This window comes from Chelmon rostratus, chromosome 6 (assembly GCF_017976325.1).
Source record: "Chelmon rostratus isolate fCheRos1 chromosome 6, fCheRos1.pri, whole genome shotgun sequence".
NCBI lineage: Eukaryota > Metazoa > Chordata > Actinopteri > Chaetodontiformes > Chaetodontidae > Chelmon > Chelmon rostratus.
Window position 1 is genome coordinate 19,834,405 of NC_055663.1, and position 21,428 is coordinate 19,855,832.

At 44.1% G+C, this 21,428-nt stretch overlaps 1 protein-coding gene across 1 annotated transcript in view; it reads left to right on the plus strand.

Moving 5' to 3' along the window:
* The window catches only part of pde3a (phosphodiesterase 3A, cGMP-inhibited), a 70,758-nt gene that overhangs the window by 15,545 nt on the left and 33,785 nt on the right, over nucleotides 1–21,428 (plus strand). Inside the window, exon 2 of the mRNA XM_041938708.1 lies at nucleotides 20,084–20,134. Coding sequence (XP_041794642.1) covers nucleotides 20,084–20,134 — 51 coding nt within the window. The remainder of the gene's footprint in view (nucleotides 1–20,083; nucleotides 20,135–21,428) is intronic.

Here is a 21,428-nt window from a genome sequence, read left to right on the forward strand (position 1 = left end):
GTTTTTTTTGTGTGGCTGTTCACATTATTTTTTAAATGTGGTCTAATCAGAATCCAGTGTGAGCTGGTTACAGTCCTGAACTGACCCGAATGGGCAAAAGAGCAATAACATGTCATACGATGTCAAACGTAGCACGCTGTCATTTGGAAGGTAACACAAAGGCCACTGAAGTCAGCATTTAGTGTTTTATTTATAAGCTGATGTCCAGTGGAATTTTGAGCTGAATTTTTAACTAGCTTTTTGCGAAGTAATGGCTGCTACTTCCGTACAGAGGTGTGTTTAAGTTGGAGACAGGAGTGGTGGGATCGTAATGTGAATGGTTTCATAGAAACAGATTTCGGTCAAAATTTCAGGATGTCAGTGGCTGCTTTTAACTCGCAGCACCTCTCCACAAGTCTGACAGCAAGACACTCAGTTCAGGCAAGCAAGTGGCGTCATAGTCGCACAAATTCCGACACGACTGTTCAGACTGAGGTCACACTGCAAAAAATCTGTACTGTATCTGATGAAGGACCACGTATGAAAGTGGCTGAAATCTGAGTCACATACAGTTTGAGCAAAAAACCTGATTTAAGCCACTTGTGCCTGCAGTCTGAATGTTGCCTCTCATTACTCTTATTAAATCATCTGAAAAATTGAGTGTCCAGAGACGTATGTTCAAACAAAGGGGTGCTGATTAAAAGCTTGTAAACATAACTTCACATGTTGTGAAGTCACATAAGGTGGCAGTAGTAGTTCAAGTACCTGAAATTATTTTACTGCCATGAAATTAGAGTAGATTACCCATTTAACTTAATATGCCACATTTATAAATGCAGTTGAAAGCAACATGATTATATGCAATGTGATTATACTTTTCAGAAGTCAGTAGTAAATTACATTTGCAAAGTAACTCAATCACCCTGTTTCTGATCATGTTTAGAAAGCCTCCCATGTTTGAAAAAGTTCCTCATTGTCAGGTAATGCTATTAGAGCGAAGTTTCAAAGAAAATTGTTCCTTCTGGGTGGCATGCTGTCGCTCACAGTGATATTACGAGCGTTACGGCCCTCCGGGAAGCTCCTGCTCACGTTGTTTGAATACGTGTTGTGTCAGAGCACCTGGTCAGAGCCTCAGGCAGCGGATGTGGCCGTGCATGCTGCATGAATACGAGACTCATTAAGTTCACTGGCCTGCCAGGTGGACTGCAGCTTGTTTCAGCACACGCACATGCACATGGCGCACACACGCTCGCACTGTGATGCATGAATGTACACATGTGTGCTTGCTAATAGGTGCGCAAATAAGACACGTTCACACACTTTGCAGGGACCGACAGAAGGAGGGAGGGAGAGCTATTGGGCTTATAAGCCTCTAATCAGATCAACTCAGATATGGTATCATTGTAACCAAATTAGCGATGATGCAGAGTATAGTATATCAGGTTTTGGCCAGAGCTCAGTCACATTTGTGGCAGAGGAGTGACATGGAGCACTTGTTCCAAATGCAATAACTGAACTTGCGTCATGCACATTAAGGACAGTTGAAGATGCAGATGCTGCAGAGGATGATCGACTGACGCTGGATGAAGCTCACACATGTAACGTCGCGCACGAACGCAGAGAGACAGACAGATACTTCTGACTGCAGCTGCCAAAGTCACTCAGCTGCACTGACAGTGTGTCTTTTGATCAGTGCCAATCTGTCTCACTCACGTATATTTATAAATCAGAATGTTTGATGTGTTCGTTCATGGTATGAAGCTCATAGCTGGAGAAATATTGACAAGACATTCGCTCACAATTTTAGCTCATTAATTTTTAACTTATAGTTCAAATAAATGGGAATATTTATCTGTTTATTAGGAATATTACACTTAAAAATGAGGTGAAGATCTGATTTTAAAAATACCATGATGAACACAATCATTCAGTTGTATAACCTTTTTTATTTTATGTTATTTTTCACTTATTTACAGTGAATATTAACAGCTTTTTGCAGTTTCTCTCATTTTTAACTTCACTTTCTGTGCACCTTTTTGCTGCAGTGTCAGAGACATGAAATGTAGGTGAAAATTGGCTTACCTATTTGCTGCTTTAAAAAAAAACAAGTTACTGCAAACAATGAGCCATAAGCGCTTTTCAGACATGCACCTTGTTATGCAATGTGATGACAGTGCTGGACTCGCTTTTACATGAAAGTTACGACGGCAGTCTCATTAAGTTGAACCTTGTTGTGTTTCTGCAAAAATGTCTACGCGACGCAGTTCTGAATTGAAGGATTTGTGCTGTATTAGGAAGTTAACCATTGAGAAGCAGGGCTGAGCATCCCGCACCGTGATGATCATTGAACAATGCTTCAGCAGCAGAATAAATTTAAAATCCACCCATAAAAGCCTCTTCTTCCTTCATATCATCACTTTTCAACTCACCGCTGTTCTCCAGCAGTGGTACTCTCTTATGTTCCCAATATTTTACACAAGCTTCGTGGCTCTTTGTGTAACAGGTCAAATGTCCAAAAAGATCTGCACCGTTACGTTTATCAAGATATCGCAGCAGCTGTTTGGTTTATTTTGTGCACTGTGTATCAGAAGGCATCATTTTCTTTGACACCACACACACAGATACACAGGAGACGCTTTGGGTGCAAACACAGTAAACATGATCACAGCTGAAAGTACGGGAGCCAGTCTCGGCTCTCGCCGTCTGGACTCACCTAATGGTCTTTGTGGTGGGAATGCGTACGGCCTCAGCAATGGAGTCTGGATCACATGTTTGTCTCGGTGTACTCTTCTCTGATAGGCCCGCGGTTCTTAATTACCAGAGTGACTGTTTATCCACACTGTTTGCCTGGATCCTTATCAGCCCTAACAGTGTTTTAACTCCCAGTGGAGAATGTGTGGGAGATGGCGAGAGGAAGTGTGCATTCGTGTGTGTGTGTGTGAGTGTGTGCTGTGACGCATAGCGTCCATGTCAGCGTGCATGTTCGATGTACTTTGTCAGACACGGGTCAGAGTGTGTGGAATGCAGAACACGCAGATTCTGCCGGTGATATTGCGGTTGTGGTCGTGCTGATGAGGTGGTGTTTGCGCTCCACATTGTAGGGACGGAGAGTCGCCCTCGTGGTCCGCAGTCACCGAGGGGACGCTCGTGTTGAGGTCTTAGTGCCGAGCGTTCAGGTTATTGCCTCATTCCTCTGCACCGAGGTTATCAAGCAAATGTTGAAATAGGACATTTTGCATTCCAACTCAGGAGCCCTTGTAAAACTGTGACGATTTTCCTGAGTCTGGACTGTAAAAACGTTCATGCAGTGTATCATCAGTCTGCTTTTTATTTAAGGTGGCGCTGCAAGAATGAGTCGTTACTTGGTGTGTGTGTGTGTATGCAAGTACGTTTCCATATGTTTTCATTTGTGTGTGTTGTGTGTGTGTGTGTGTGCGTGAGTCTGCGTGCATATGCAAGCATGTGTGTAACATGAGCTCTGGCCATCTCCCTGTGTGTGAGTAATGGTCCCTGCTTTATTGGCCCGCTCCTCAACAGACTCTATGAGTAATCACATAATGCCTGCTCTGACGTCAGAGCTGTTTCCATGGCAACACAGTGCTCCCCACTCTGGGGAGGTGCGTTCATTCTTTTTTTTTTTTTTTTCTTTCCCCCACATCTCGTCCTATGTGCGCTTCAAGCTCTGGATGGAGACGTTACTCCTCGAGCTAAATTCGCCTCCCACTAATCTATAGTTTCAGTCTGATTAGAGCCCCACACTTTGCTCTCTTTTACCTTCCACTTCTTTTTCTATTTCATCCCCATCTTTCTCTGTCTCCTCCGTCTCTTCTTGCTGCCCAGCTCTGTCTCTTTCATGATTAGCCCCCATTTTACTCTCTTTCCTCTCCCGTCCCCTTTCCTTCCTCCTTTCTTCTCTTTTCCAAACTCTGTAATGCCCGACGAACCACCTCTCCTCTTTCCACGCCAGATGTATTCATTTTTCTCCCTGCCTTTCATGCACTGTTGAATTCCACTGAACGGCCGACCCCTCTCTTTTCTACAGGCTCTTCCTCTTTACAGTTTTGTCTTTTCCTTTCTCCTTTCCCCGCTCTGGTGAGAGGACAGGCTCGGGTGAAAAGGAAACATGCTCGCTTGTCTGTCCATGCCTCCATAAGATTAATGCAGCTCCAGCCATCCCCAGCATGCCAGAGTACAACAAAGAAAGTTCAGGTTTCATTTATTACTCACTTTAAAAAAGGAGTATTGTGGAAAAATATCGTCTAATTTTATGGGTACTGTGGTGTACAGATATTATTGTTTATTCATTTGTAACGAGTTTCACATTAAGCCAGATATATTTGGATGCGCCACTCCAATAACCAGCGTATGTGCATAATTCAAAGTGCCGCAAAAGCTTTTTAAGCACAATAGCCAAAATCTATCAGAGTTCTACAGAGTCTGACTTTTTCCAAGCCTGAACGCCATCAAAATGTCAATAACCAGGCCAGCCTCAGTCTCTAGCTAGCAGCGGCCGCTCTGTCTGGCTAGCAAAACACTCACACAGTGAAGCGGCTAATGGCTCTGTGTTATGTCTGTTGTCATTGCTCAGAGAGGCCGGGGCTGAAAGCATTATGCTGCCCATTTCCAACCCATTTCCTTCCCCTATTGTAAGTGGTGTATGGCTGCTGAGGAAAGGGGTATTGCTGTCTCCCAAACCAGCGGCGATCTAGCGCCTCTCTGTCATGTGGACGCTCCTCCGTCGCTCATCCAGTCGGGAGTGTGATCGGTGGCTAGCGATGAAGACTGACTGCTCGTCTGGATGATGTGTTTGGGTCGGGAGCAGGACCGCTGTAATAGACTCTGTGTCTCTTGCTAATCAACAGGGCTCGGCTCGCACAGGCGTCCGTCTTCATTTTCCAATCAATTAGATCCCAGTGGAAAACAGGCCGTCTGACACAGGTGCATGTGTGCGCGTGTGTGTGTGTGTGAAGTTTCTCTGTGGGTGTGTGTGTGTGAGAGAGGAAAAAGAGGCAGACGGAGGAAACACGAGGGGTAGCTCTGGAGTGTGTGATTCTGCGTGGTTTGCCAGAGAGGCAGTCATACCAGATGACGGCCATAAAAAAGTGCCGCCTTACAGCTCAGCCTCGAGTCACGGCTGGGTTTCTGGCTGACTTGATCTTGACTTGTTTCTGAAGCCCAGGGACAAACACAGTCATACCCATTAGTGCATTGTTGCATGTGACTGGAGTTTTGACCCGCGCCCCTGGGAGCACTATCGAACCAGAACCCAATGAGCCACAGTTGAGGGCGTTGTTGCCCGAGGCGAGGCCCATTTTGCCAGCGCAGGCCCTCTGGTTGCCCTTAGTTTAGCGTGGCACTGCCAGCTCAGCAGTGGGATCGAATCCAGTCAAGGACGAGGACAGAGTGAGGGTCAATGCCAGGCGGGGGGGCTGCAAAAGCGTTTGGGAAGAGGGAGAATTACTTTCAAAGAATTGTTCAACATTGAGGGAAATACATATTTGCCCTTGTTGCCAAGAGTTAGATCAAAAGATTGATACCACTCTGTTCATTGTGAAGGTACAGCCAGGAGAAGGTTAGCTTAGCTTAGCATAAGGAATGGAAACATGGGAAACAGCAAGCCTGCCTCTGTCTGTTTACCAGCATCTGTTAAGATCATTAAATAACAAGTTATATCTCATTTGTTTAATCCATACAAAACCCCCCATTTTTCCAGCTGTTTTGCTAAGCTAAGCTAGCACTTCCCAGCTGTAGTTTCATATGAGAGTGGTATCGATCTGCTAGTTAAACTCTAGCCAACAAAGGAAAGAAAGTGTCTTTCTCCTGAAATACTGAAGCAGTGCTGTCTTGTTGCAGCCCATCAGTGTTAATCTACCAACCGGTATCACAGTGGATGAAGGACTGGAATGAATTTTGACACATGGAAAATTCACTGTTCGACTAAAACAATCCCCCTTCGACCTGACAGGCGTCATTTGGCCGTTGTTTTCCAGCCTCTGACAGCTCATTACAGTTGCTGTGATTAGTTCTGTAATGCAGTATTCACTGACAGTGAATGTTTTGGATGTGGGTGCAGGTTGGATGAGGTCTGTCTGCCGTTTCTTCCTCTCTTCTTGTCTTCGGAGTTTTGCAGTGTGACAGAGGCGGTGACGGCCAGATCTGTGAGCTCTCAGCTCACCCTCCGCCCCTCCTCTCCATCTCGGCGAGTTGTCTGCACCAGATCCATTTGGTTCAGGCCGGTGCAGCGGTAATAATCAGGTTATATGGGCAGAACTAATTTGTTTTGGGGTCTGTTTTCCATTAGATTAATGCGCACATACAGATAATAAACATGCAGATTTTTCAGATGGAAAATAGAGACCATTTGCCCAAATTTCTAATTTCTTTTTAACTCGAGGGTGGCCATTTTGTATTTACAAGTCCCACACAGTACAGCCTTATCAACCATGCAGTTGAAGCTGTTTATGGCTCAGTTTTATGATACCTCTCTTCAAGTCTACCTCCCTAATTAATTGAACTACTTCCCATTATACTGGATTATCGTTTCCAATTGAGCATTTTTTTGCCAGCATTGTGAAAACAATCCTGGCTGATGGCCGTCATTTATCCAGAGCTGCTGCAGACTTTATTTGTTTCTGCTTTTCCATGGTCTACGGAAAGCGCGATTACAGCAATTACAGATGAGAAGTCACACTAGCTTCAGGCTACAGACCCACTTTGTCGGACATATACGGGTTATGAACCACTGCTGAACACGGTCTTAAAACCAGGATTAATCCTTCTTTTTCATTGTTTGATTAATTATCCTGCCATCATTACTGATTGGCCAATTAAGAGAGTAACAAATGCACATTTGGACAGTGTGGTGACTGAGTGAGGTTAAACGCAGCCTCCATCACGCTCTCCGCCCTGTTTTCTCTGCTGCTTCAGATGGTAGCGAGATGAGCCTGCTGCTCTGTGGTGTCTTTGGACCATGTCATGGGGAGCAGAATGTGAAAGGCAAAGGTTTCAGCTAATTGTTTCCTCAGCTGTGGACTGTTTAGGATAGGCAAAGAATTTAGAAGCCCTATTAGAGTTGTGTTGTCTTAAACTTTCTCTGTCATGAGAGTTTTTGTGGTTTTCAGCAACAGAATGCTCTTCACAGGCAACATTTTCTGCAGCACATGAAACCTGTGGAGAGGCGGTTCGGAGGGGATGGGGGTCGGACAGAGTTTAGGACTGGTGCCCTGCAGACGGGTGTTTGCGTCCTGAGTCCCGGCCATAGTTAGGTGCGGTTTTTGGTTAAATATTAACAAAGTGAACGTGTTGCATTTTGTGCTTCAACTCACTGTTGACTTTTTCCAGCATTAAACGAAGATCATAATCTTTGCCTCACCTAACACAAGAGTGCCTAAACAGTATGTTTGTGCTTTAGGTGCTTTAGGAGTGAATGATTTGCATTGTCTGGGAACTTTTTGCCAGTATGTTCAGAATCAGCATGTTGTGACATTTTCCTCATCGGGGTTATGAAAATAGTTCTTTTTGCTTTTCATTTCCTTGAAAACATGCTTGCTGTTGCAGATTAGTTGTATATAAATGTAATTTCTGGGACACAGGGATGTTATGACCACATGGTGCTAACATAATGTCAGACTGTGTTGACTTGCACATGCCCTTCTGTGACTGCTGAATTATTTACACTACGTCTACATGTATGCATTGAGCAATCAATGTTTTTGGCTATAGCAAGAAAATGTCATCTAAAAGCAACCAGGAGCCCATTCAGATTCGTTTGTGTCCTGTACATTATGTATATTGTCTATAAAAGAGAGAAACATATGCTAATTTAACAATAAGGTGCAGACGTGACAAGCAAAAGCACCAAACAAAATATCCTGTAATTTAAGGCTGAAGTATTCATGCATATTTATGCCAGGAGTTGTTTGTTCCCTGTTTCCATCTCTTGACAGCAGTTTTGCAATTATTTATGGATTCCATGTTTTAAGTGGAACAGGAAGACTATTTCAGGCAATAGCTGTTCACGAGCACACAACTGCTTATGAAAACAGATGGCAAACACAAAGTAGTGCTTATTTATTGTATCAGGAAAAGATAAATATAGCAAACACAGGCCCAGTGAATGATTGCTGCTTTTATAATGTATGATCTCTGCGCCCTCTGTTCCGCAGCATCTGAGACAGTATCAGTGAGAACTGAGACTGATGAATGTGTGGAATGTAGGCTGACGTCACTGGATGTACCGTAGCTGCAGTCACATGGCGAGGTAAACACAAGTAGCCGTTCGGCCTGCTGCGCATGTGGGTGGCACCAGTGGCTCTGATCGAGAGGATCCAGGAGCAAAGTGTTCCTTCGACAGAGTTTTGCTCCGTGTTGTTCAGCGTGAAAAAAGAAACAAATGCTTTTGTGTATTTTTACTAGGATTCCTTCCATGTTTAAACAGCAGACTAACAAAGTCTTTTAACAATGTTTTTTTAGCTTGTGGTGGGGATCATGCTGTTTCAGATCCTGAGCACACATGCATACATGGACACTATTACACATCCACAGACATGAAAACAGAGTCATGCACGAGAATATATAGAGGGATATAGTGTATGTTTACTGTACGCATATAGTCCAGCTTTCTTATATAGAAGTACATGTACTGTAACAAACATTCATTTAAACTCACTCATGTGCTTATAACAGTTGTAGAATATATAAAATGTAAATTTACTTGGATATTTCCATTTTATGCTACTCTATATTTCTTTTCCACAACATTTCATAGGAAATATTGTACTTTTACTCCACCTTTTTCGACTTTTATCAGAAACTTACTGTTATTTACTACTATGATGACCTGGATTTTGTATACAAAACCTATACTGGGATTACAGTATACTTTACTTTAAGATGTAAAGTTTAAGTTAGCTGCACCTCAACCAAATGCAGTAGTAGTAAACATATTAACGTATCAGTAATAACAATCATGTGATAAAATTGCATCTAGTTATATAACTGACAGGGGGAATTGAGCTTGATACTGAATACATGTACTTCTGATTTACTTGCTACATTCTGAAAACAGCTCGCCATTAGAACAACACAGGGGTCTGTGTTTGCGGGGTTGTTTTGCTTCAAGCACGACATGAAATGAGATCCAGGGAGTCCAGTTTGAGCTGCAGACCAGTCCATCTGAATGCTTCTCAGACACCAAAACACTATAGAGTGGTTTATAATACTATGAGACAGGATTTTACTACTCTGAAAATGTGTCATGGTGGTGATTATTTTAACTTTTGCCACAGCAATCGCAGGGTAAACTTTAGAAATACAATGTTAACATTACAAAATAATCCACCAGGAATGTGTGCTTGCATGTATGTGATTGGCCAATGCAGCACCATGGATGACACCTCATTTAAATGAATGAGAGGGCTTATGCCCTTTTACTTAACCCCATAATATTCCAAGACAGAATGATTAAGATTTTCCTAAAAAGCAATGCAACTCATACAAAACTAATCCCTCCTAATCGTCACTTATGACCCAATAGAAGTGTGTGGTGGTGTGTGTATGTACAGAAACCCTGACCTCTGTGTATACTTTCTCATTATTTTGTGTATGGGATAATTCTGGCTGTCAACCATCAGCCAGTGGGTGGGTGTAGCCCCTAGCCAGTAACAGTGCGCAGATCCAGATCACCAGATCTTAAAAGGAAACCACGGCGTGCACATCTGCTGGGGAAGAGGGCCAACTTTGAATTAATGTGAATTATGGTAAAGACCAAAACAGAGCAAAAAGGAGAGTGAGTATTGGACTTACATTCGCCTGGTGGCCCAAACATGGCTCCAAACATGGCTCCCTATTGCTAACGTTGCTCCCTACTGTATCAGCTGGATGTTTGAATCTGCAGATGTGTTTCTTTAACCTTTACTCAAGTGAAGGATCTCAACACACCACTGGCTTACACGAGTGTAAACACATACAAATCATGTATCCACTCACAAATTCACAGTTTGAATTAAATGTGCCTCTGCAGTGGGCCTGTGAGCAGTCACTCTGGGTGGTCCAGTCACAGAGCTGCTGTCACATTTCAGTAGAGCTCTGCTGAAAACATACATCATGATATACCTTTTCCAAAGCCATAACTGTGGCACAACGCACTGACAACATATTATTACTACTGTATCTTTGGTTATTATCACATCATATATCATTTAGGCGGCGGGACGGAGAGCTTTAAGGTAGTATATATTGTGCAGTGCTTGCTAAGCCTCAGTGAGCCCCGGCGAGGGTGTGATCGAAGAAGATGGCTTCTGTCACTCATGGAGCCTGCAGCCTATTTCCCCAGAGTACAACCAGCATCTCCTCTATCTTATCCCCCTGTTTACGGTGCTCTAAGCCAGGTTTCCAGGATGGCTATCAGCGTGATGGCCCATTCTTAATGGCTCCGTGCTTTGCCTCATAGAGAGAAGTCCACTAGAGTGTGTCAGGGAAGGCCGTTTCTTGTTCCCCGGCGGTCCCCGCAGACCCCTGTATTCATTCTACATGGGGAACTAGAGCCCTCTGTGAATTTCACTGACAAAGCAAGCATTTTACAAGCTAATGGTGGAAAACCTGCCCATGGGGCTGACCTGAGCCTCTCCTGGGGGAACGGGCTCTGTAATGCAAATCCTTCCACCTGCAAAAAGAGGAAGCAGAGATTTATGCCCCCACCCAGGTACACATGCTGTTTATTTGAGGCTGGCATTCACACACTTTCATGCATGCACACAGATGCTCTCAGTACATCAGTCGGTGCATACTGTAGTCGCTGTCGGGACTGTACATTTATGTTTCTACGTCAGTGATTTATAAAGGATGTAGGGATGTGATTTAAAGGCATGTGCTTGAGCGGGCAGTCGCTGTCTGTTTGTTTACTGGAGTCCTGTGGGAATCTTGATGAGATTGTAAATGTTCTATGTGCAGCTGAAATCGTGGGGGTGTGTATCTCTGTGTGTGTGTGTGTGTGTGGTCCTCTCTCTGATGAGCACAGACAAAACACAGAACACAGACCTTGCTGAGTCAGGCCTGTGAATAAAAGATGAAATAATGTATGCACTGGAGGCAGCATGCATGCACAAATTCCCATGCTGCTTTCATAACATTGCCTTTGACTGAACTCTGTTCTCAGGTTCTCATTCCCTATTCACTAAATTATTATATAGCAGAGCTTAAGTTGGATACTAAAGCTCGAGCAGTATAATATGAATGAGTAGATTTCCACATGTTATTATTCAGCCAAAATTAACACGACTCAGAAGTGGAAGTGCGTTTGCTTCAGTTCACATGTCAGGTTCAGGTCCAAATTGTTTTGTTATTCAACTGTTCATTAACTTTGAAAACCCCTTTTGACGTAGATCGCCTCCTCCGAAAGAAATATTGCCTCCTGTCCCAGTCAGACTTATGGCTTCATAAAAACATTTTACAGTGGAACTGTAACACCCAGCCCTGTTGTCTGAGTCCTGCACTGTGCACTAAACTAGCACAAATCTATCATTTTTCATTGCCTAAATAAGTCCTGCGGGCAACAAAATGGGGAGAAATGTGGCTTAACCCTTTTTTATCAGCACTGCACTCCTAATCGCCTGGCCTTTCATAATTTAATTCATAAACGCTACAGAAAGTCTTTAAGAAGACACATAAATCAATATTACCATTTCCATTTTGTGATGAAAGCTCAGCTGGAAAATACCCAAGTGGCTGAAGCAGGCTGAAGGGCTGAATCACCCAGTTGATGGATGATGGGGAAATGCACTCTTTATCTCAATGCTGTCCATCTTATTTGATGAACATGAAGCCAGGCCAATAACACACGAAACTCACGCAAGAGAGAATTAGTTGTGCTCTCTGTGCGTGTGTAATTAGCCAATTAACAAGCAGGTGCAGTCACCTTCAGGGAAACGTATCGACCACAGAATGAGTGACAGCACAAGTTAAATGTTCAGAGCGAGACAAGTTAGCTCAGTTTTATTAAATGAATCGCGATGCCATAGCCTATTTATTCCGACATAACTCAGCGAAACAAGTGTGCTGTGGCCATAGAGTAGCCGCTATTGTTGACGCACTGTACGCCGTTTGAATTGACTGTGAATTAAACCACACAAAGCCCACTGGCACCTTGCAGACTGAACAGAGCAGAGGCTTGTAAAACAAACAAACAAGTGAGTGCTGTGTTCCCTTCTCAGCTCTCCAGGCCCCAGCAGTAATCCTGACTGGACCATTATACACTAATGGCGTTGGCATGCTGTTTTAAGGCGGACTGCCAGGTCTACCCGGCCAGATCCCCTCTTTTTCACCCAGCTGAATGTGCGGGGCTGGGAACCTAACTGCTCAGGAAGGAGTCGGCCAGGGCTCATAAGCAAGGGAAAACAACGCGCACACGAGTAGCATCACAAAAAAATAAAAGGTGATGGTTTTTCAGAAACATTTTCGTACTATCCACATAGTGATGAGGAGATTTTCGGTTTGTGACACATCTCTTGCCACTGCGTTGGGTAGTTTTTGAGGTCAGAATATGGGGTACTCCCATTGAGGTTTTCTCTGAGCCACGGCATCCTCGTGGCCTGTGCTTTCGCCCTGGGAGACTGACAGATCTATCTCTGGCAGAAACTCATACGCTGGGTTTCTTCTAGGATCAGGCTAAGTCTCTCCCAGGAAACGTAAAGACGATAAATCCCATTAGTCACACTTCAGAAATTAGAAGAGTCTGAGTAAGAAAGTGTGAAGAGTAGGGGAGGGGTAAACAGGAGCCAGAGTGCAGAAGCAGTGCTGGCGTGTGAAATGCATCATGGGAACAAATTTGTGCATGTGAGCCTTTTTTAACGCACGTCCAAGTGTGGTTTTGTTCGTTAAGCGCGGGTGCGTGTGTTTGCTTTGCAGGCATGAGACAGAGAATGTGAGAGGGTGTGGATGCCAAACAGCTTTTAGGTGTGCGTGTGCTAATCTTCGCATGCACACAAGTGTGTTCCTCATTCGCTGCACACGGCCCCCTCCGCTTTGGCAGCCCACCTCAATAGTTCCCTTCCCTCCAGCGATGACGCAAATGACCCACGATGACTGACCCCCACGGTAAAACCTGTAAAACATTAGCCAGCGTGAATAGGAGTGACTCTCCATGCTCTCCCCTCAGCAGGCAGGCAGGGAAGGATTTATGAGCGCCCTCCCGGCGGACGGCTGCCGTGCTCGGGGTGGATGTGGTAGAGGAGAAGGTGCGGTGAGGTTTTCGGAGTCACAGGGACAAAGAGCCAGACAGTTTGGGTCAGAAATGTGTGTCTGCCTGGACCCGAGCCTTTCCACACTCTATTCCTGCACTTTTACTGTATACTGTACACACCCCTATTAATTCTCAGTACTTTAATATCTGTTTTCCTTTGCCTTCTCGCAGTGCTGTTGCCTTGTGTCCAATTAAATTCAGTATGTTTCCCCAAGAGGACGATGGCTTATTTAATGAAAATGTAGGAGAAAAATACAAAGAGTACAAAGAAAGTAAATACATTACAGATAGAAATATAATTGTCCAGTTGTCATTTCCATCTATTATATCTGTTTATTGTGACAAATGTTTTCTCCTTCTTTTTTTATTACTTGTCATAATATCAGTGTTCAAAATTTAAATACTTGCCATAGGCTGTTCAGATGCCAAATTTAATGCTAAATCTGTAAGGCTTTCAGTTATAAAGACAGTCTGTGTCTGCATGTCAGAGTGAGAAATAGATAAAGAGCACCAGGTAGACCAGGGGGTTCAATTATGAGAGCTTCCTGCACTCGAAGCTTAGGTAGCAATTAATGGAGAGTTTGACATTTATGTGAAGTATTATAGTACATTTCTTTCTCCAATTGGTGCTGCAGAATCCTTCCATTTTCCTAGACGGTGGTCTTTTGAATATGAATTGTCATTATTCTTTGAAAAAGACAGAAAAAACAAACGAACAAAACAGTTGCCCAAAGAGAAAACTGCCATATGATGCTAATAAGAGAATACCTCCACCTGGGGGTGCAACAAAAGATTACACCTCATTTTCAAAGCTGTGATGAGCAATATAGAGTTTACTGTGACTCTAACACCCATGAAAGTGAGTGCAAGGATCTTTGATTGTTGCCTTGATGGTGTCCTGACGACTAAGCCGCTGTCATTTCTGAAACCATCGTATCGGGAGACTTGGTAGAATCTGACCTACTTTCCTTCTCGTCGGCTGAAATGAAATTGAGTGCAGGGATGTCTGAGTCAAGCACTGCAGACGTCAGAATACCTTTGACAGGGAGCAGTGATAAAAGAACAAAGGAGGAATAAGTTAGAAAAAATTCTGAGACCTTGAGGCAGTGGGTGTGAGTCTGAGTGCATGTGTGTGTGTGTGTGTGTGTGCACTTACGCAAGTAGGCATATGTGTGAATTCATGACTTTGCAGCCCTTACTGTAAGTGAGAGCATAGTGAGTTTAATTGGGCAGAGAGGCGGTGCATAAAACCCTTGGGTCAAGCTGATTGGAAATCCTGCAGACTGATCTCCTGGCCCTTCAACACCGCCTTAATTAACCCCACCATACTGTAAAATCAGCAGTCTGTTTTTCTCCTTCCTTCTTCCCCAAACACAAGATCTCTAGTCGGCATTTCTCGGTAGCCGTGTCCTCAGTGGACGTTTGAGTTTGGTCTCCGGTAAATCCAGCGCGCTAACAAGCTAACACAGCTACTGAAGATGTGAGTCGACACACATCAACTCCACTCATACGAAGCTCGTAATGAGGGACAAAATAGGACACGGGAGGCAGAGAAAGAAGAATGAAAGCCTGATCATGAATGAATGATTAAGAAACACTGCTAGCTGTTAAATTGCGCTGAGCTATATTAGGACGAGGCAGTTTCCGGTTCCCTTTCCAGACAGATTTAGAAGAGTGCTCTGCAGCAGGTTGATGACGATGGGTCGGGCTCATTACGACGCCTCAGGTTGATCAGTGTGAAAGCTGAGCGTCGCTATGGGTGCTGCTGCTGCAGCTCTCACCACTTCACACCCACAGGGAAGTGGTTCTCAACTGGTTATTGGTGGGAGCAAGTCAAACAACAAGCATATTCCAGTAGTTTGTTTGTGCTTTGACACCGTGGTGTTTACCCAGCACCTCAGAGGCACGGCAGCCTGCTGTGGGCTGTGGCCCGGAGCCATGGCGGTGGACAGGGCATGGCTGCATACTGGCATCCACACTGCTGCCCTCTTAACACTCTGGGTGAGAGGAAGGCTGGGAGTTTACTTTGCTGGCACTGCTTTCAACCACGAGAGTGCAGCTCACTTGCAGAGGGCGGCAGGCAGGCGACTGTCTTTGTATTTCTGACATTTTCATATCATCTAATCTTGAGTAGCCTTCCAATTATTTACCTTTATGCCTGTAAATGTTTCCAAACAGGCTGTCATCAAGCTTAAGACTTCTTGTGCCAAGACACTAATCTCTAAACGTTTCCACCTAAGGGTGACCACACTGTAAGAAATCAGGGACAAGATCCAGTTCAGCTGGAGCTAACATGTGCTGATGCCTCCATTCATCAGTCTGAGTCAGCCAAATCGAGCCTGTATCTCCGTCCTCGTAGTTGTGCGAAGGTTAATTGCAAGTGTTTCAGCAACATGCAACTACCAGGAAGCAATGAAACACCATCAGAGGTAGCATAAAGAGGCAATTTGTACTACAAAGCGAAACATTTGGCTAACCTAGACTGGCGTCTCCTTCAAGTGGTCAGTTGATCCAAAGTATTTTCTCACTTACTTCTGGTGGAACCCACCCAGTCTGGTTTAAGTTTAAAAGTATTGAGATATCCCTCTGTGATTTCTGCCTCCACCCTAACACAATGAAGGTGAGTGGAATTTTGTTGTTGCTGCTCACGGCCCTGAAAATGACATTGTGAAATTCAACAGCAACACTTCTTTCCAGGAACAATGTCTCTGCGACTCTGAACGTTCCACAGGCCTCGCTGTGTACGGGCTTCGGTAGGTAGAAAATAGCTCCGAAGAAGACTGTTGACAGTGAGGTTTGTGGGTTATCCACAGTAACCGGGACGTTGTTCCTGGAAAGGCGCAAAGTGTTTGAACGTAGGTGCTGTGAAATTCCATTCATGTCCACGGGATTGGGGTGGAAACAGAAATCAAACAGATGTCTCAGAGCCTGGATGGCTTAAACCAAAACTATCTGCATGGATAGAAACCATCTACCTCGGGCAGTTCCTCAACGCCACGTATTGAGAGCAAGTAGAAAGAATAATGGTTCAAACTTCCAGCCTTTACCACATCCTACTGAATAAAAAGATAAAGAGAGACATGCTGACAGCACTGTTCAACACAGTAACATCCGGTTTACAATCAATTCTCTTGTTCGTTCCTTGAGTATCGCTCTGATCATGAAAGTAGAGGAAATATCCAGAAAGCGTTCACAATGAGGCCAGAGTCCCATAAAAATGCCTTCGACCTTATTGAGTGTGTCATGTTACTCTGGTAGCCGTAGTGGCGTGATTGAAAGACATACTTTCAAAGACACAAAGCGTTTTTTTCTCTCGAGGACTGATTTCATTCTCTTATAAATCACAAGTATTGCTCTAAGTGATGGAAAGCCACTGCGAGACCCAGCTTTTTCTGAGTTATGGGGCGGCATAATGAATCTCGCAGAGGGTGAAACAAAGGGCATAACTTCTACAAAGTTGTTATTTTTCCCAGTAGGTGCACTGGAGCTTTAGGACAAAAACAAATCCATTTGGAAATTTTACTGCTTGGGCTGTGTTGTGCTGCCTGGAGGGTGTCCATGAAAAACCAGGAGATATCTAAGAAATCAGTCATGTGTGGTTTTACCTCTTCAGACATAATATTGGCAGTGAGCTGTCACATGTTTTAAGTATAATCTTAGACCTCTTTCCATCATCCTCCTGAAGCAAAATGAAGCAATAAAGCTTGTTTTGTATCATTATTGGATGTAAAGGATTAACTGGCTTGAACAGAAGACATACAGCCTCTTTGTGTTGTCATATTTCCTCTTTTTTTGCATTGACATATACATGATTTAGCCTCTGTGAGGTTATTGTCTGGTTCTGAGGTCTTTCTTGCTGTCGTGACTGACATTTTCGCTTCTCGTCTTTGAAAAATAGATGATGTTTGTGTTACAGTAATTCCTTGTTTATCCTAACACCGGCGGTTTGAAGTTTGAAAGCACTAACACCAACATTTTGTTTACTGATTTTCCTGCTCTGGTAAAAAAACATTTAAACACAGTGGCACCAGACTGCATCCACTGTTTGGTTTAGTAAGTGAGCAGCACACCATCCACATGTATTTGTTGATCGAATTGTTTGAGCCAGCCTCAGAGGAAATGAACTCCGCTGTGGTCTGTAAAGTCACTCTGTGCGAGGGACTATCTGCGGACACTCGAATTTTTTATGCTCAGCTTTGATTTTGTGTGGGGCTTTTTTTTGGTTTTGTTTTGGCACATCAAAGGCCGCATGTAGACTTGTGTGTAGTCTGGGTCTGTCTCTCAGAGCGTGGAGATGAAAGGTTGGGTTACATAAGCCTGTAAGACCGAGAGGCTGTTTATGTGTGCGCGCCTGGAGAGCCTCACTGATACTAGGACCTTCTAATGGAGCAGGACTCCGCCGTGACCACGGAGGAGCTGCTGCCAGCTCCTATACTGTAAAAGCAAAGCCCCGTCAGAGCAGTAAAGAACAAGACAAACAGCTCTCTGGCTGGCTGATACTATCATTTACAGTAATTTACATCTCATACATGAGCCTTTTACACAGCTGATTGCTTGCTGACTTTCTTTTCCATCTAGTATGGTCATTTTAATGCATGAGAAGGTTCGGGCACGCTTGATGGAGCTTTAAAGTGGCTCGCAGATATTATCATGCGGCTGATCGGAGAATCTAGGCTCTTCGTGGCTGCAGTCCTCGGGCTAAAAAGAGGGGGATGAGAGAATGAAGATGTTTGTTGAGAAAGGGCAAATGCCTCATAGTGCATTTTTTTTTTTTAATCCTCCTAAATGTCAAACTGTGGAGAAGCGGTTGCACTTTATGAATGAGTGTGCATCGTGCTGCGTGTCATTGTTATGATGGTGACCTTGTTTGCTCACTGTCAGGGTCAACACTTTCTGTGGAGCAGCACCCATTGTTGCCAGAACCTTGACCAAAGGATGTGGTGTACAATAACTATCCCGACAGAACAGACCTTGTATCCCGCCCAGCTGTCAAAGTCATATTTGATGATCAAACTGTAGACAAAGAAAACCCCAAATTTCAAAACACATGATTTAAACCTCCAAATTTGATTTACAGTACAGGTCTTTAAAAGCCCTGAAAACATAGATTCCTGTCGGTGTCCGCTGGTTTTTCAAACTTCAAACTTTATTTTCATGATATTTGGATCAGAATGTGATGCTGATGCTGACGGCAGACGGGTTGTTTGTTTATGTTGGCCACATCCAATGGGATCAAAGCATGCCCACACACTGCTGATGAAGCTGAGATTTTGATTGATAAACTGTTCATAAATAATACATTTAATTCCCAAAATTTTAGCTTATATTATTGCTTATTGAGGAAATATGTGTGATGTGTTCAGTGACTAAAACACAGAGACTTATAGTTATTCATATTCTATTTTATATGACACTATCATTATCAATTTATCTGCCCATTAGAATCAGTTCTCGCTGCAATGTCCCACAGCCGAAGGAGATGTATTCAAATACTTTGTTTATTCAGTCCAAAACCGGAATGCATTTAGCTTGCTATCATTAGGACAAGCAAAAGCATAAAAATCATCACATTTGAGAGGCAGAAACTAGAATATGTTTCACATTTTTGCTTGAGAAATGATTCAAACAAATAATCCAAATTTTGTCAACTGACTAATCAATTAGGAGACTTATTGGAGCTGTATTTGACAGGCTTAAAGGTTTAACATCATTGATTTTAGAAACAGAGCAGTAAAACAGGCCTGTATTTTTCACGGAAAGTACTTTCTGATGAAGAGCCGGTCGCTGTGAAGTGCTGACAGCGAGGTCAGTACATTGTTTCTGCTACGACACATTCGTTTATTTGATTCTTGACGATTTGAGCACAACACAAACAAATTTTCCGCTCATCGCCACTGAACTGAAATGGGATGTGTGTCAGAGGCAGAAACCACTAGAGGCACAGGAAGTGGAAAAAAAAACAACAACAAACATTAAGGGACAGTCTTTAAACTTCAATTCAATATGCAGAAGAAGTACTGTATATCTGTATCTGTGTGTGTAAACTACTCTCTGATGCGGCAGCAGGAACAGTCACTTTACTAACTGTTTAGAACGAAGCAGCACTGTGAGAAAACACTCCCCAAAGCAACACTGCTGTCCAGACAGCACTGGCAACCGAAGCCCACTGTTTTCCCAATGTTTTCACTCACAGCATGACACAACTCAATGACCTCCACTGACACAGTAAATTACACCTGAATTATCAGTTTGGCTCTTATACTGAGCCCCTTGCCTCAGAGTGTGCAGCAGCAATTTGTCACAGCGACACGCTGGGTTTCTCAGGGCTTCTCACTTCTGGGCCAGAAAGCTCTAACAGAGGCGGGGGAGGGCGGGTGGGCGGGTGGGTTTTAATGTTGACTTGGCTCTCCTGCAACGTGTTCACCAAAAATCAGTTGACAGAGCTGCACCGATGCATTCGGTGACTCCCAAGAAAGTGGAAAACGGGTTTACGAGGCCTGTGGGAGGACACAGTGGCTGGTAATTAGACAGCGTAAAAATCCTCAGCCTCCACCAGCCCCTTAGGCAGTGAATAGGAGCTAAAGTAAACCAAACCTGACTGTGAAATTGCATTAGACATCTGTGCCTAATGGAAAGTGAAATAAATAGACAAAACCCATTTTTGCATTTATGAGCGTTTCCATCCCCCCCCCCCCCCCCCCCCCCCTTCCTCGACTCTTTGCGTCTCCTGCTCCTCCTCCTTTCCGCCACAGCACTGTATAGCATCTCCACTAAGGCGGCGCCTTACATGAGGAGGCAACTTGTAGGACGCGAACAGTAACAGGATGTGCAGGACTGTGGTTTGAACATGTCTCTGTTTTCCCACAGATGCTCCCCCGCTCGGACTGGGACCACAAGAGAGGCTCCCGAGGATCACAGGTTAGCACTGTCCACAGGAAAAGAGACGCAGCAGTAATAACAATAATGATAAACAGCTGACAGGCGAAAAGACACACACACACACACACACACACAGTAACTAGCTCCCTGATCTCTGTCACTCGCCTACACACACCTTATAAATGACGCAAATAGCAGAAATCCTACCACTAACAGGCCTGTTCACCCACTCATTTTAGCCGTGGTTAAACAGCATGTTCGGAGGTGTCACTTCCTCGTTGTCCTTGTTGTCCCCTGTTAGTCTAAAGGACGCAGGCCTGTGATTTGGCTCCGCACAAGCCATTAAAGGCCGGGGAATTGAAACTAGAAGGACTCAGCACAGAGGGCACAGCTCGTAGAGAGCAGACACACGCAGCCACATCCTTGAGATTACCTTTCCCATCTTTGGAGGGGGGTGGGGGTACATGTTTGGGAATTGATGTATTGAGCCGCTGCAGGCCCTCGGGGCAGGGCTCTGGAGCACATAAAGAACAAACAATGCCCTTGGCGTCGGCATTGCCATATACAGTATGTGCGTGTTCTGTGCTGCGTGTTATCCTATCAGGAGGATATCCTTCAGAAATGAATAGACAATGCGTCTGCGCTGACAGCGTATGCATGGGTAGCAATAAATGCAGAAAAGTTGCGGTCGGGAGAAAACGAGGGGATTTTTCATGATTAGTGATCTTAACTTTGCAGCACGGGATTGGGTTTGAAATCACATTACACACTATGTAATTTTCTAGAGATGCTAAGACTCATATAGTGGTATATCTGTTCCCAAAATCAGCCTTACAGTATTATCCCCTCAGAGCAGAGAAATTTTCAAATAGCATGTTACCCTTTTGAAATATTGTCCAAGGCTCATATCAATTTGTTATGTGGGGTTAGTAGGCAAGCACATATTTTTTGATTGATGCATTCCCTAAGCTGCCATTTAGACTCGGTGGTCAGTTCAGTCTTATTTTTTTCTATTTGGACTGGTGCTGTGCGTTCGTCAGTGGAATCCTGTAATAGTCCAGAGACTGACAAGACATGTAAGAAGCTGAGGCTTATGTTGGCATCCCTCCCCATCTCGTGGCTATTTTCCCTTGGCTCTGGTCTCTCGGTCCAGGTTGTCGGTCAGAGGGGCTGGTAGCACTTCACCATGGTGTGCACGGCACCTCGTAGAGTGTGTAAATCACACGCTTCGCTCTTTAGCCGGTGACCAGAGCGCTTGATTGATCTCCACTGTGTTGTATTCGCCAACATGCACACATTAGCAGCCTCATTTTCCAAACCACGACTTTTTTTT